This window comes from Scophthalmus maximus, chromosome 22 (assembly GCF_022379125.1).
Source record: "Scophthalmus maximus strain ysfricsl-2021 chromosome 22, ASM2237912v1, whole genome shotgun sequence".
Classification (NCBI taxonomy): domain Eukaryota; kingdom Metazoa; phylum Chordata; class Actinopteri; order Pleuronectiformes; family Scophthalmidae; genus Scophthalmus; species Scophthalmus maximus.
Genome location: NC_061536.1, coordinates 4433458 through 4448335, shown reverse-complemented (window position 1 = coordinate 4448335; position 14878 = coordinate 4433458). Strand labels below are relative to the sequence as shown.

The 14878-nt window shown below is 41.0% G+C and overlaps 1 protein-coding gene across 2 annotated transcripts in view; it reads left to right on the top strand.

Annotated features, from left to right (window-relative positions):
* The window catches only part of vps50 (VPS50 EARP/GARPII complex subunit), a 100850-nt gene that overhangs the window by 6743 nt on the left and 79229 nt on the right, over nucleotides 1-14878 (top strand). For both annotated transcript variants that reach the window (XM_035620587.2, XM_035620586.2), the window contains exons 3-5: nucleotides 3763-3885; nucleotides 4702-4773; nucleotides 13606-13659. In XM_035620587.2, the coding sequence (XP_035476480.1) occupies nucleotides 3763-3885; nucleotides 4702-4773; nucleotides 13606-13659 (249 nt within the window). The remainder of the gene's footprint in view (nucleotides 1-3762; nucleotides 3886-4701; nucleotides 4774-13605; nucleotides 13660-14878) is intronic.

Sequence of the window (14878 nt, the reverse complement as noted above, 5' to 3'; positions counted from 1 at the left end):
TTTTTTTTTTTTTTTTTACTTTGAAGCAAGTGGGGGGAAAATGTGAGGAACATTAAGTTGTTCTGCAGGCTTCTCATGCAGTTACATTTTCCTTCCAGCAGGGGCCACCATCAGTTTACTCTTTACAGATTATCTGCGAGTGAAAAGCACTCTGTTCACAAACAGCATTCATTTACAAGGGCTGAATGCGTCTCCTCCTGATCAACGTTGCACTATTTCCTGAAATTCCTGAGGGCTAATGCGATTGACTGTGCCTCCAGAGGGCAACGTGTATCTGAAGATGGGGACTGAGGCTAAAGACTGTTTGATTATCTAACATTAGTTCTCTTTTTGTTTTGAAGGGGAACACAGTTCAGTTTGACACCTCACATTTGTTACGGTCTTAGGGTACATTTGTGTTTGTTTCTCAGACGAGCTATTGTCTAAATATGTTTCCAATGGCCTGATTATGCACTCCTTACAAAATGTCTGCACGACATCACAGATACAGTGTACCTGGGCCTTTCCCTCAGTAAAAGACAGAGCTAAATAAAAAGTTTTAATAATCATATACCTCCCAGTGAAAATTCAATAATGTTATCTGTTAACCCGTCAGCTGACAGCGCTGTTGGAGCTTGGGTATTGCTGTTGTCATTCTGTCTGGTGGAACAACTGCACTAAAAACCTTGTTTAGGAGCAGATGAGCGTGTACACGCAGTAAGGCTTGGCATACATATTCAGCGCTTGTTACAATAAGGAGGTTTTGATTTGTTCATCTAATGAATGGCTCCACAGTGGAAATAATTGGCCATTGTCTCGCTCACCACATCCCACCATCTTTTTCTCCCCGTGTCTCGCAGGATTTTTCCATGAATCTCCTCTTGTTTATTCATTCTTTTGTTTCGTCAGGGTCCTCTGTTGTATAGCACCTTTTTTTTTTGGTCCCGTGCTTAATTTTCCACGTTCAGTACGCACTGTAGATGAATATCTGATTTGATTCTTTAATAAGGCTTGTTAAACATCCCGCACTTTGGATGCAAATAGATTTCTAACTTCCGCAACGCTATGAGAATTGCATTAATTTGTGGAAAGGGGGGGGGGGGGGGGGGGGGTGTTTGTCCCTCATCCTTCAAAGTAAAATGTGATCAAAGCGTCTCAGCAGCTGATGTTGGGTTTCACATGTGGGGCACAGGGGCGTCTGTTTCCTTTTTTTTTATTATTCTTTTGATACTTGTGCAGTGGCTGCCAGGAAGGCAATTATTTTCCCAAGGTATCCTCTCAATGAGTCATTCGCTTAAAGATGTTTAGACTTGGGGTGGGCGAGTCAGGCAAGAAGGAGAGAATAGAGAAATACGGGGACACAGGAGAGGTGAATTGCTCTCGCCATCCTGCGGCGTCACGGGAGAGACTCATCATTGTCTGTTGTTTCTGTCATTCCGCCGTCTTTTTCTTTCTGCTTTAACTTTTGCTGCCAATGAGTCATCCGCCTCGCCCGTCTCCCCCTCCTCCCCCACCTCTCCTTTGGCTTTTCCTCTCATTTGAGCTGATTTCCTACCCACCCTTTTGATGGCATGGAGCGTGATCTCCTACCTCCTACCTCTACCCCTCCTTTCCAATCTCACGTACTCACCCACACATTTCCCTTCACGGCTCCTGCTCACTCCGTTACCTGATTCTAACATGGCAACACACACACACACACACACACACACACACACACTCGCAGTTGCTTGGAGGTCTGTGCATTGCAGATGCTTTCGCACATGCAAACACTTACATTGAAACATGTTTTAATGCTTTATGTTCATCTTAATCGCCGAGTATACGTTTCAAACGTGGCACAAAAGGAGATTCCGTTTGTGTAATAGAATTAAACGAAGCTCAGTTCCACTGTGAACATTTAAAATTGCTCACAGCAGCATTTTTCACGTATAAATGTCACTCAGCAAGACGCACACTCCATGGGTGGCACACTCCATCGCCTCGCTGCACATGCCTCTCGCTGATAGTAGCTGGGAGAATATCTGTGCCTAGGCAGGTGTGTAACAAGGTTTTTGATCAGTTTCTGCTATCGCATGAGGTCTATATGAGATAATGTGTTGAGGGATCCCTGTGAAAGATTTTTATACGTGTCTGTGGGTGGTTTGCATATAGGGGGTGTATATAGATTGCATTCATCCCATAATTCCACTTCTATCTTGGTTCACTTCCTTGCTAAGCCCGTAGTCTATTTATAGTGCCATTATAATTTATTATGCCGGAGACTTATTGATCCCACAAAAGCAAGAAGTAAGACTCAGCTTGAATAAAGCAAAACCAGTCAGAGGATGAAGTGACATCACCTACTTAAGATTGTGTAGGAGGTCATATTTGAATGTAATATATAGCATTAATCTATCTTTATACAGTATATTCATATTGAGCCATACTAGCAGTATGGCTAGTATGGGGGTCTAGGGATGGCACAGGGTCCCTGCACCACCACGGTCCAAACTGAAATATCTCAACAATTATTGGCTGGATCTCCCCTCAAGACGAGGAGGGAGGGGACTTTCACTGATCCACGTTTGGTTATGACATTTCATTTTGTCCAATACTTTAGCTTTAGCTTATGACTAAAATCATACCCAGCTAATGACATTCCCTTCAGCTTCAGCTATACTGTCTGCTTAGTGCTAATTAACAAAGGTTAGAATGCCAGTATGCTAAACTAAAGCTGCTTCCAGACATGCACTGAAGTCCACCGGACATTTTCCTTAACTTTTTCAGAGGGGTTGTATGTGATAATACAAATGTCCACGAATGTTGTTCCAGACATTTTGCAGACACTTTTCCTGTCAGCCCCCTGGTAAAATTTTCCGGAAATTTTCCAAGTGAGCCAAGTTGAGAATACAGCAGGAAAATTTTCCACAAGACTTCACGGTCGAGCGACCTCGGGCTCTACCCGGACACCAACCATAACCTGAATGTTAGGGGAACTTTTCCGGTTGTTATGATTGCCTCTTACATGGACAATCTCTGGCAATCTTTAGCTTTGTTCCTCTTTAACTTAAGCTGCTGAGTATACTGCTAACATAAATCACCACTTTCTTGCTTCTGTGACTGTATCTCCGCTCATTAAGGCAGCCAGGAGGGGATGTGGGTTTAAAACCCCTTTATCCATAAGACTCACTACAGCAATGAAGATTGATGGATGCACAGCATGTTAATCAATACGGCTGAAATGTTTCTCAGAGAAGCTTTGAAGGGGAATCTCGGTTGAATTCTTTTGGTCATCCGTTTTTCCCACCCCCTCCTCTGAAGGCTGCCTGTTATCCCCCATGATAGCTGTCCAACGAAACAAGCTGCAATCTTCTGGCAAACCCCATGATTAATGCTTTCTCCTCCACTTCTTTCCCATCACACACTTCTTCTTTCTCGCTTCTTGCCCTTTGTTCTCATACTCATTTATTCTGTCCTCTTCTGACCTTCACCCTTAAACTCCTCTATACCTTTTGTCCCTCTATCCTTCTCCCTTAACATTCTTTCCCATCACATCCCTTCTCCTTTTTTCTTTTTTTAATGCAAATTTCTCCTTTTCTCTGTTTTTATTTTTATTTTTTCTTGTTGTTTAATTAGTCCTTTTTTCCATAAGTTTTGAAATGATCAAAATTCTCTGTTTTAGAAAAATTTTGCTCCTTTGTATTTCAACTCTCTAACGTGCACACTACAACAACATTTTTTAATTCTCTTTCTCTTTTTGTCGCCGTCTTTTCTCTCTCCGTCCGTATCGCCCTCTTTCAGGAGGAGTTGCGGGAGATGAGGGAACAGTCCATCGACCCCCAGGCGGAGCAGGAGATCATCAACAGCATCGAGGAGGTCTACTTCTCCAACGACTCCTTCGACATGGTGCAGCACGAACTGGAGGTCAGACACTCACTGTATGAACGAGTGCCACTCACCTGTAAAATGACGACAACAGACTCACTCTCCAGGTTAACACGCCCCCTCTCGGAGAAATGATAACTCCAGCAAACCCACCACATTTCAGTAATTCCGATAACAACAGTATTGCATTTCTAATATGAATAAATATGGTTTCCTGCGCTCTGAACCTCATCTGACTGGCAGAGTTAAAGCTCTCTCTCACCTGAGCTGCTGCCTCTTACACTTCTGCTGAGCTGCATGCACACTGTTGACGTCCGGATTGATGGATTGCATCCGTTCAACAGAAGAAGGGTGTGAAATCTCATTAGATTTATCTTGGTTTTGCTACACCATCTGAAATGAGACTCTCAGTCAAGGGGAAAGTAATTACCTATCATCCTTTGGGCCGTGGATTTGTAATATCTTCTTCTCCTAGCAGAGTTTGTTTGCTGTTTACTAAATAACGTCCTCTACCTTCTTGACTAATATGACTTTAGATCTGGCATTGTCTTTACAGAGCATAATCTTTTTGTTCTGGAGAAAGAGTCAAATTAAGATTGTCAGGAGTGAAAAATTGCCTTCTTAAAGGAATAAATGAAATCCCTGAGCACCATAACTTGGATTTTGCCGTAGTTGTAATTTATTATCTGACTCACACCTTGCAAGGACTTTCACCATGCATGTAAGCAGCAGTGTCTTGCAGACTGTGTTTGTGGATGTGTCTGCAAAAAGTCTTGGGTGCCTTCACCAGTGTAGGAGGATATATTGTAAACAGAAAGTGAGGCTGTGTGTTTTTGTCTTTGTGTGTGATTATAGAAACTCCCACCTGAGCTGAACCTGCAGGAGCTGGAGGAGTATCGAGACAAACTGAAGAGACAACAGGCAGCAGTACGTACCCCTCTCACTCTCTCTCTATCTCTCTCTCTTTCTCTTCATTCACTCAAAAAAACTCAAGGCCCACTTGTGATTGTATCACACTGTCTTCATCTTAATGGAAGTAGCCCAGTTGTCATGGAAATTGATTTGCTGACATCTAAGCTGTTATTTCATCCACAACACTTTTAGGACTTTTATTCATTCACGTTCTAATGAGCCAAAACACTATATGCAGATGAAGTACATAATATACAGTTATATGGTTGGAAGTGACAGAAAAGGCTAGTGAATGTCCTTTTATCAATTTTGTTGTTAATGGTTCAGTCTTAGTTTTTTTTGTTGTGTGCTCCACATATGTATCGTGGATGAGAGTTGCTGGAATAACTGTAGTGTTTTTTCTTTAGGGGACATATTTTATCAGTCATGAGCAAATAAAATCTACCCTACTCTACACCTGCCAGTTGCTCATTTTAGAATAATTTATCAAGGAATTAATAAAAACCATGGGAACCTCTGTTGATGAAACAATTTCACCTCAAGTAGATTTTCTGAAAAATGAAAGTATGATAATTGCTTAAAACCCTACACTGGCTTACATATTACGAAACTCTGATATATATCCGAAAAATAATACCGGAAAAGCCCATTTTCATTTAGATAAAAGCTTTGAATGTCTGCGTTTGCTCCATTATCTCATGGAAATGTGTCACATTGCTCTTACATTTGGCCAAGCAGTCCAAAGATCTCGTACGCCTGCCTGACAACGGTCAGTGATCCACCCCAAGTGGAGTGTACGCGTGGCTCCACAGGAGCATCAACAGCCCCAAATGTATAGATTTTTATGTGGTGGTGACCAACAGCCACCAACCACAGCAGACTCTTGTGATGTCAGTGAATCAGAATTACAAAAAAAAAACTTAAATTACTCAACACTAGGCTAGTAAAGAGAAAGCACCAAAAAATAGTGGTGATGATGTTAAATAGACAGTAGGTGAATAGAAAAGTGTAAGTGTAAATCTGCAAAATGTTGTAATGAAAAGATTTCACAAAAGTGCAACAAATGTGAATGTGCAAAGTAGATTAACAGTAAGTCAACAGTAATAGCTGTAATACACTGAAAGAAACTTGTAAATGTTGGTCAACAGTGACTAAGCAGTAGTTCACCAGCAGAGTTCAGATGGAGATGTGCGTGAAGGGGAGGAATTTCTAAGCTGATTGGCCACAGGAAGGAAAGACCCCCTGTGGCGCTCAGTGGAGCACTTAGTCGTTCGGAGTCATTGGCCGAACGTGCTCCTCTGGCTTAACAACACTGAGGGTTGGAGATGTTGTGAATGACAAAGAGGAGCTTTGACAACACGACATGTCGTGATTATTTTCCTCCTGCGGCCACAGCAGGACCCATTTCCACAGTGGCCGTCATTCTGAGGTCAGTCAGATACTCGCTGTTTCAAGCCTGGAGAGCCAGCCTGTCAACAAACTCCATTTATAAAAAAACGCCTATTCCCCCCTCTTCTCCCTCAATCCCCACAGTCTAGTGCAGATTTTGCCCACTTACCCTTCTTCGTGACAGGCTTCTGTACTTTCACATACCTGCCTGTCTCCATTTCTCCCTCAGCTCTAGTTTTGTTTTTTTCTGTTTTTTTCCTCCACACCTCATTTAATCCCTGTTTTTTTTTTCTTTAAAAATACTTCTCTTCCTACACATCCCCTCCTTTTATATGTACACAAACATTCTTGCACAAACCTTCCCTCTCTCTCTTCATCTTTCTCTTTTTCTGGCTGTGAGCATGCAGGCACCTCGTGGGGATAACCATTTGGTCCAGTGTGCTTTCAATCTGAAAATCCACAGAATGCTTATTAATGCAAACCTGCAATCCAAAATCTATATGAGCAAAACATCTACCTGTTTGTCTACCCCATTGCCCCTGAGGTGTTTGTTTAATATCTTCAGTATATCCCTCTTTTGATTTGTTTATGTTTATTTTTTCAAGCAATTTATTTTTTCTTGTTATGTGTCTGCACTGGTGACAGTTGTGGCAAATATGTTTTCAGGTTGTCCGTCCCGGTTGGTCCGTCCATCTGTCCCATTCTTGTGAACGTGGTATCTCAGGAACGCCATGAGAGAATTTCTCATACATTTGTACAAACTTTCAATTGGACTCAAGGATGAACTCTTGGTTGTCAAAAGTCAAGGTCACTGTGACCCCTTGAATGTAAAATGTCAAAACCGCCTTGAGGGATTTTTCTTTATACTCAGATTCACACTCAGATTTTGTTGGTCAAATGTCAGCATCACTGTGACATTGTGACACTGATACGTTTTCATAAATCCAAAAAAGCACAAGCTAATGACAAAATTTCACACACCTGTCATATAGGATAAAACGGTGCAGTGGTTATATCCAACAGGTCAAAGGTCAGCTTCACTGAGATAACATAATGTTCTGCAAAATCATTTGTTTCCCTCTACTTGACTTGGCCGAAGCATAAAACTGTGTGGCAGAGATTCCAGTCCTAATTTAGATTTTAGATTCAAGCTCTCATCCTCGACAAGTGGTGTTACATTGGTTTGTCAGAGTGACAATCAATCAACAGTTTTTAAAATCTGTAATAAAGTAAAATTTTGTGATAAATAAAATGCGAACATGCAATTATTAATCTGTTTTGAAAATGAATCGTCAACAAAAAAATTTAACAAAAAAAATCCATGCATGAAAATATAATGTTCAGTTCATGTTTTCAAGTTCAAAGTCTTACCTACTCATTCCATCCGTTGGAAACTTTCAGAAGTTCACCAAGAGGTGGAGATTACGCCTGTGAAACCATATACCTAGGTGACACTTTTTTATTAAATAAAGTTAAATAAAATCTTTAAAAAAAAATAGAATTCCGTGGATAAGCACAAACAGCCCTGTAGCCATAACAGGGAGCCTGAGTAACTGATTTATTAGCTTTGATTTGGTTCAATGTAAAGTTCAAATCAGTGTTATTTTATTCATCACGAATGAAAAACGGGAGAAAGTTTGAAATATGCTAATAGAGCACTGGGATGACCTGGAATCAAATCCTGACCGTCTGTACCAAAGTCAGCAGTGTAACCCACTAAGCTATACCATTTGTTTTAAAATTCCTTATTGTATTGTGAAGTCATACATGATGATTGTGTAGATGTTATCATAGTAGTGTGGATCTCCTGCTGCTGCTGATGGAAAGTTATTCTCTCCAGGTGGGCAGTAACACATCGATTCGCCCAAACACACACACACGAGCCTACAAAGACACGTAGACCTCAGTCTGTGAAATAGATTCAAGACACGATAATAGTGCTTTCACTCCTCACCACGAGGCGCCCTCTGTGTGTGTGTGTGTGTGTGTGTGAGTGTGTGAGTGTGTGAGTGTGTGAGTGAGTGAGTGAGTGAGTGAACTGGCACATTCATTACATTGATATTAAATATCTGCCATGCTTCCCTTTTCTTCTTCTCCTCTCTGCCTGAATCTTCTACCGGGTCGATCAGGGTTTTCTGCTCTGGGGGGAAGGGGAACAACTGACCGGTTTCTCTGCCACAGTGTCCGAGCTTAATTGGCATCTCAGACAGACACGCCTGGCAGAGACTCGTGTCAAGGCTAATTGCCTTTTTTTTCGCGCAGCGAGACTTCGGCCTGTACGAAAAATGTCAGGGTTCAGAGATGGTTTGGTTGTGTGTGGTTGCCATAATCCCCACTTAAACACAAATGCAAGGAAGGCTTAATTAATTTGAACACACATGCCTGTGTCATACCTCTAATTGTTTTTGTGAGCTGTGTTGTTTATGTAATGCAAAGGCTGATCAAACGTTATCATTAACATTTAACCTATGAATCCTGATTATAGTTTTAACCCTCTAAATCTTAAAATACACCCTTAAAATGTGAGGACCAACAATTTACCTACACATGATCATAATTAAGTACATACATAGTGCTTAGTATATTTTTGGGGCCGCTTCTTCAAGGGACTTTCTATTTATGAACGTATGATGCGGAGATGTCGGAGGAGGTGGTATTAATAACATGGATGAACATATTACATTTTTAATGAAACTTATACTTATACCAATAAAAGCTAGCGATGACTATCCCTTCTGCAGCAGTGATGAATTCTCTCCCTCCGCTCAGTTTTTTTCAAAGTTAGCACTGCTTATGCAACCTTTGCCTAAGCCCTGCCAGATTCCTCTCAGGCTGAGGCGACGTCCCGCTGTGCAGAGGAAGTTAAACGTAGAGGATGTGAGTGAAAACGGAACATCAGAGGTCACATAATTTTATGAAAAAAAAGTGAGATACAGACGCTGCTTCTAAGCCCGAGTGCAGGGGTATTTTGAGGAGCAGGGAAAAGCCCCAACTCCCCATTCAGTGGTCAATCTGACAGAATGTGAAACTGCGACAGCGAACCTTTGTAGAGGTATCGAAGATTTGAAATAGATTTTTCAAACGTTTTCATTTTGCAATTAAGAAACAAACATTTTCCTCTGCGTTTGGGCCTCTCATCCACATGTAAATAGAGCTTTGAGCAACATTTTTTAAAAAACCCTTGTAAAGTGCAGATTATGATTTCCGTTGGTACATGCCAAGTGTTTAGGTAACGAAGATGTCACAGCTCACTTCGCTGATGCCCACTGTTGCTTTGTGTAAAGAACATGCTTCATAGACGCAACAAGAACAACAACGGTGGCTATACATACTGGTTTCTCGATGTTTGGTTAGCACTGCTAGGTCTAATTACAAGTTTGCAATTAAAGTTACTGCACCACGTGTCTGCCTCGCAGTTGATGTTGGATGAATTAAAGTGATGAAACAGGTGTCAAATAAAGATACTACCGCCGAAGGAGAATAGGATCACTAGGCATGCTCAGAATGTTCTTCTCTGGTATTTCACGTATCATTGAGGTAGACTTTATCGCCACCTTCTGGCTCTGAAAGCTTTCTTTGAGCGTTTTTAGTAGTTTTCTTTTTGTTCTCGTCTGGACGGAGATATTTTGTAAAATGCAGGTTGTGTGGACAGAATTTTCTCTAAAAACGCAGTGGAAAATATCCCCATCGAAAAATACGTGCATTATTGCGGACGCGGTGTCAATGTTGAGTTCACTCTGTCTCTGTCCTTTGGTTTCTTAATGAGAAAGACTGACCTTCTCTATTTCTTAGCTGCTTGATACATTACACTGCTGTAAAAACCCTAATTAGTATGAGCTACTTTGGCTCTAATTGTCTCGCACATCTCGGGGAACACTTGCATTAAATAGCAAACATGTTCTTGTTCAGACACATTGATTATAAACCTAACATACAGTATACTGGATATCTAAAGTGTACAGTCTCCTTGCAGATATACTGTGCAAACATGTCTCTGTCAGCAATTCATTACCTTTTTTCTTTCCAATGGATAATGTGTGTGGGCTGCAGTGTGTAGTGGGCATAAGGCATCCGTCTTCTACTGTGACTCCCCTCGTGTTTTCAAAAGAATGCACTGGTTGTCTTTCCGTGATCATGTTGGTGGTGTTCATTGTCAGTCACTAGTTTTGGACAACATCTTCTCCATTTGCTTAATATTACATGCAAAGTATTTGCTTTGCAGCCCAGTGTCTACAAAATTAGCCTCCATATTGTGTTTGTGAGAGAACTAGTGACTTTGTCCTTGTGGCTCAGGGAGGAGGGTTTCATTACTCACTGCTGGGTTTTCATGATATTTTTAGACTCTAATGCTCCGTGAAAAGTTTATTGTTTTGTGCTAAGGTCAGTGGATTTCTATTAGGTGGCTCAGTGGGTCAGTCTTTGGCTCTCTATCATGCGACTTCTCATCGTTTTGTTTTTCTCCACCACGTCCCCGTCCAATTTCTTGCACCTCTTCCATTTGTTGAATATTTTTTTCACTTTGACCATCTGACCCATACATTTTGATTTTAAAAGACACTAAGGTACTCACACCCTGTCAGGAGCAGTTTCAATTGTGTTGCATTCACCATCTGCTCAGGTCTCAAGTTGGAAAAACATTTCGAAATGTCAACCCCCGCTCGCAGCCTCGCCTGCTGCACGCCAGCAGATAGAAACACCTCCTCACTACTTTCAATAAACTCAATCTTATCGTAATACTAAACTGTGTGTGTGTGTGTGTGTGTGTGTGTGTGTGTGTGTGTGTGTGTGTGTGTGTGTGTGTGTGTGTGTGTGTGTGTGTGTGTGTGTGTGTGTGTGTGTGTGTGTGTGTGTGTGTGTGTGTGTGTGTGTGTGTGTGTTGTGTGTGTGTTGTGTGTGTGTTAGTGTAGATAATTGCACTGTAATGAAAATGGGAGAGAAGAGATTGCTCACGAGTGTCAGCGAAAGTAAGTTTTAACTGGATGAGTGTTTGTCCTTTGTCATTATATTGAGCTGCACATTCATTTTCAGCTCATGTATTGTATTTTTTTTCTTCTTGTAAGTGTTACGGAAATTAGCCCTTTTCTGAGCATGAATTAGGATGCTTTTCTTTTATTTCCCATTTTTTAGGGTTGGTTAGGGGTTAGGGGTTCTGTTGTAAGGGCACACTGCAAAATGAATTTAATAGTACTTAGGGAAGTGCTTTGAACTCACGTTTCCAGACTATAAATTTATAGAAGAAAGCCTGCGTTGCCAGCTTGGACTGAAGAGTTTGAAAGATGTTGATGTGTACTGGGCAGTGAGGATTTGTAGGATGCTTTAATTGACTTACATCAGTAAATCTAGGATCCAGTCCTTTCAGAGCTTCACACATATTAGGAATTTTAAACAAACTTTTTTACTTTTATTTTGACCAAAAGTGTTCACGGTCACTGTTAAGATTATTATGGGCCAATTCATCTAAGGACGATTACATGCCTACCTTTTTTTGGTCCGGACCCGCTGATTTTCAGTCTGGTCCAGACTAAAATAACAGCTGTGAAAGGTGCCTCGGACCACGGTCCGGACCAATGGACCAAAATTTTGCCTGACCAAAAGAGATGGTCTCTTCCGGATCAAAGTGAACCCTGGCTCGGTTGATTTGCAGTATGAAAACACTTATTTGGACTTAGTTCGGACATACGCAGCCCACGTAGGTGATGATGAAAAGACGTACATTTGTCGTAGAAAATTCTTAAAACTAACCATGTGTCGCCACACACATGACCTGGGCTGATGCAGAGCTCCAGTGTGTCTCGGAGGGAGCCAACCTGGTGTCTATCCACAATGGGGAGGAACAGACTTTCATCAAATACCTGATCAAGAACTTCGACCCTGCTGAGGGATACACCTGGATCGGACTCAGCGATCTCCACAAAGAAGGCAGCTGGATTTGGTCTGACGGGTCTGCTGTCGACTTTGTCTTTTGGACGGAACAACAGCCAGACAATAGTGGCGGAGCTGAAAACTGTGTACACACCAACTATGACACAAGCTTGAAATGGAACAACATTCTGTATTCAGTAAAACAGAGTTTTGTTTGTGCAACTGGCAAAGTTGTCATTTGCAACTGAGAAGGTTATGTCTGTTTCAACTCAATGACGTATTGTATTAAGCCTTTGGTGACAATACAAATGTCCTTAACCTTCCTGCGATCAAATCTAGTCAATGTAATAAAGACATGAAGCTTACTTCCAGTTGTGAAAATGCCCTAAATGTCAAGATGTGATGGAACGTACACACAAAATCAGACAGAGAGCTCACAATCCTTTCACCTTTTGGAAATGTGTTGACCTTGTGTACGACCTTGTTTGTAAGTCCTTCAGTGTGGCTACGATTCATTCCATTTTCCATTGACCCTCATTGTTATCAGCTCTCTCAACTTCCACTAAAAGCAGTGGTCGGCACCACTCATACCCGGGGAGGGGTCACACTGATCTCATGACTGTGCTTAATACTGCTTTTTTAATTACAGTTTCACCTCAGCTGCGAATCAAGTTGGGAAAAGGCACAAAAGGAGCTGAGAGAACTTTAGAAAACACAATTGGAACCAAGAGAACAGGGACGTGTCTAAAAGAAACATGATTGAGAAAGACATTGAATGAAATGAAACTGAGCAAGAGGGAAGCCCTCTGAAGAGGCCATGGTTATATCGAGATAAGATACAGACATCTGTGATTGTTATATCAAAAATGTATTTTTGAGAAATGTCTCCTCTCTTCCTGTGCCTCTGCCCTGGCGACAGCCGTGTCCAGAGGCATTGGGTTCTTCAAGTCCGTCTGTCTGTCCCAGTCTTATGAATATGATATCTCAAGAAGGCCTTGAGGGAATTTCTTCACATTTGGAACAAATGTTCACTTGGACTCAAGGATGAAGGGATTCGATTTTTGTGGTCAAAGGGCAAGGTCACGGTGACCTCATGTCCATCCCATTCTTGTGACTGTGACATTTTAGGAACCCCCAGAGGGAATTTCATTACATTACATTTGGAACGAGCAAAACTCCAGAATGAACTGATTATAGTTGGGTGGTCAAAGGTCAGTATGACCTCACAGAACATGTGTTTGGTCATAACGCAACAGTTGTAAAAAAAATAATTCACACGTTTAGTAAGGTACAATTATGATGTTCTCTGATGTTCATGTTCGGAAAAATAGCCATAACTCAGGAACAGAGAGGGAGACTTTGACCATATTAAACAGTCGGTTGCTTACTGAAATGGTGACACCAATCTTGGGTGCCCACCTTGAAACTATGTTCAAAGGTCTTCTCTACTTTTGGGTGGAAAAGTCTTTACTACACATATGAGACTGGATATGCATGGATGTAAACTGCAACTTGACTTATGATGGCAAAGCAGCTATTCTGGTTTTCTTTATTATTCTACTTCCCATAACTTTTGCTCTCTCTCCGTCTGTCTAGGTTTCTAAAAAGGTCGCAGATCTCATTCTGGAGAAACAGCCTGCTTATGTCAAGGTAAGCCTCCAAGGTCAACTCATGGTCACATTAAAGATTCATGTGTTTTCTCAGCTGCTGAAATTAATTCCAAATCGCATCCTTTTTTTTTGGGAATGGCAACTTTTCAGTGGATTTCATGTGTCAGTTGCCGCCCACAAACCAGTTAAGGTGTAACATTCGTTACCATGGCAATGTGATATTTGACTCCATCTGTGGATAAGGAAAGGGGGCAGTAATATAGTTTTAATCAAGAACATGGTCAGGTTGTGAATTAAAACTAATTTGATAAAGTTGATTGCCAAGCGATGTTTCTATGAACTGAAATAAACCAGTTTTATTGCCTTAATTAACTTTATATTAACTTAGCCATTATACAGTCTCGAGCAACTTACTTTGCTTTTCAAACCTTAAAAACGTGGGCTAAGAGTAATTTGCTGAACACCCGCGCCTTATAGACAGGAGAGGAAATTACTCAATTTCTTTTTCGGGAGGTTTAATAATCTTGGATGTCATCTCTTGTTATCAAATCAAACTAGGTGCTGAAGCTGGTGCAACAGATGAAGCCAGCATCAGTGTCTCTGCAGATAAACATGTCTGTGTACTAGGGCTGCAACAAACAATCGATTCATCTGTTGATTATTTTCTCTATTAATCGATTAGTTGTTTGGTCCATTAACTGTCATAAAATGGTGAAAAATGTTTTGTTTGTCCAAACACCGAAGATATTTAGTTTACTGTCATAGAGAAGCAAAGAAACCCGAAAATATTCACATTTAAGAAGCTGAAATCATATGCTTTTTCCCTTTTTCCCCCATGAAAACTACTTGAACCGATGATTCGATTATCAAAATAGTTGCCGATTAATTTAGTAGTCGATTACTAATCGATTCCCTCCTGCAGCTCTACTGTGTACATTTAAATGGGGGTTTCCGTTGCATTAACTGAGCTTCAAAATAGTTTGATTCACTAATCTCATTAGGTACAAGTTTTGTCGAGTGCATCAAATTTGTATTTAGTCATTAAAGCTTTTATCCTGGTAAGATAAAACAGATGACCGTCAGCTTTTACAAATTTTTGTCTGTCATGAAATTGCAGTGTTGTTACTGCAGTTGTTGAGTCATTTGAAGGTCAGTTTATGAATAGTAGATTGATCATTATTTCTATGACCCGCCATGTGACTGCAGATTACAAAAACAGCAGGGCTTATCGGATTTCACGGCATTTCCACTGACTCATC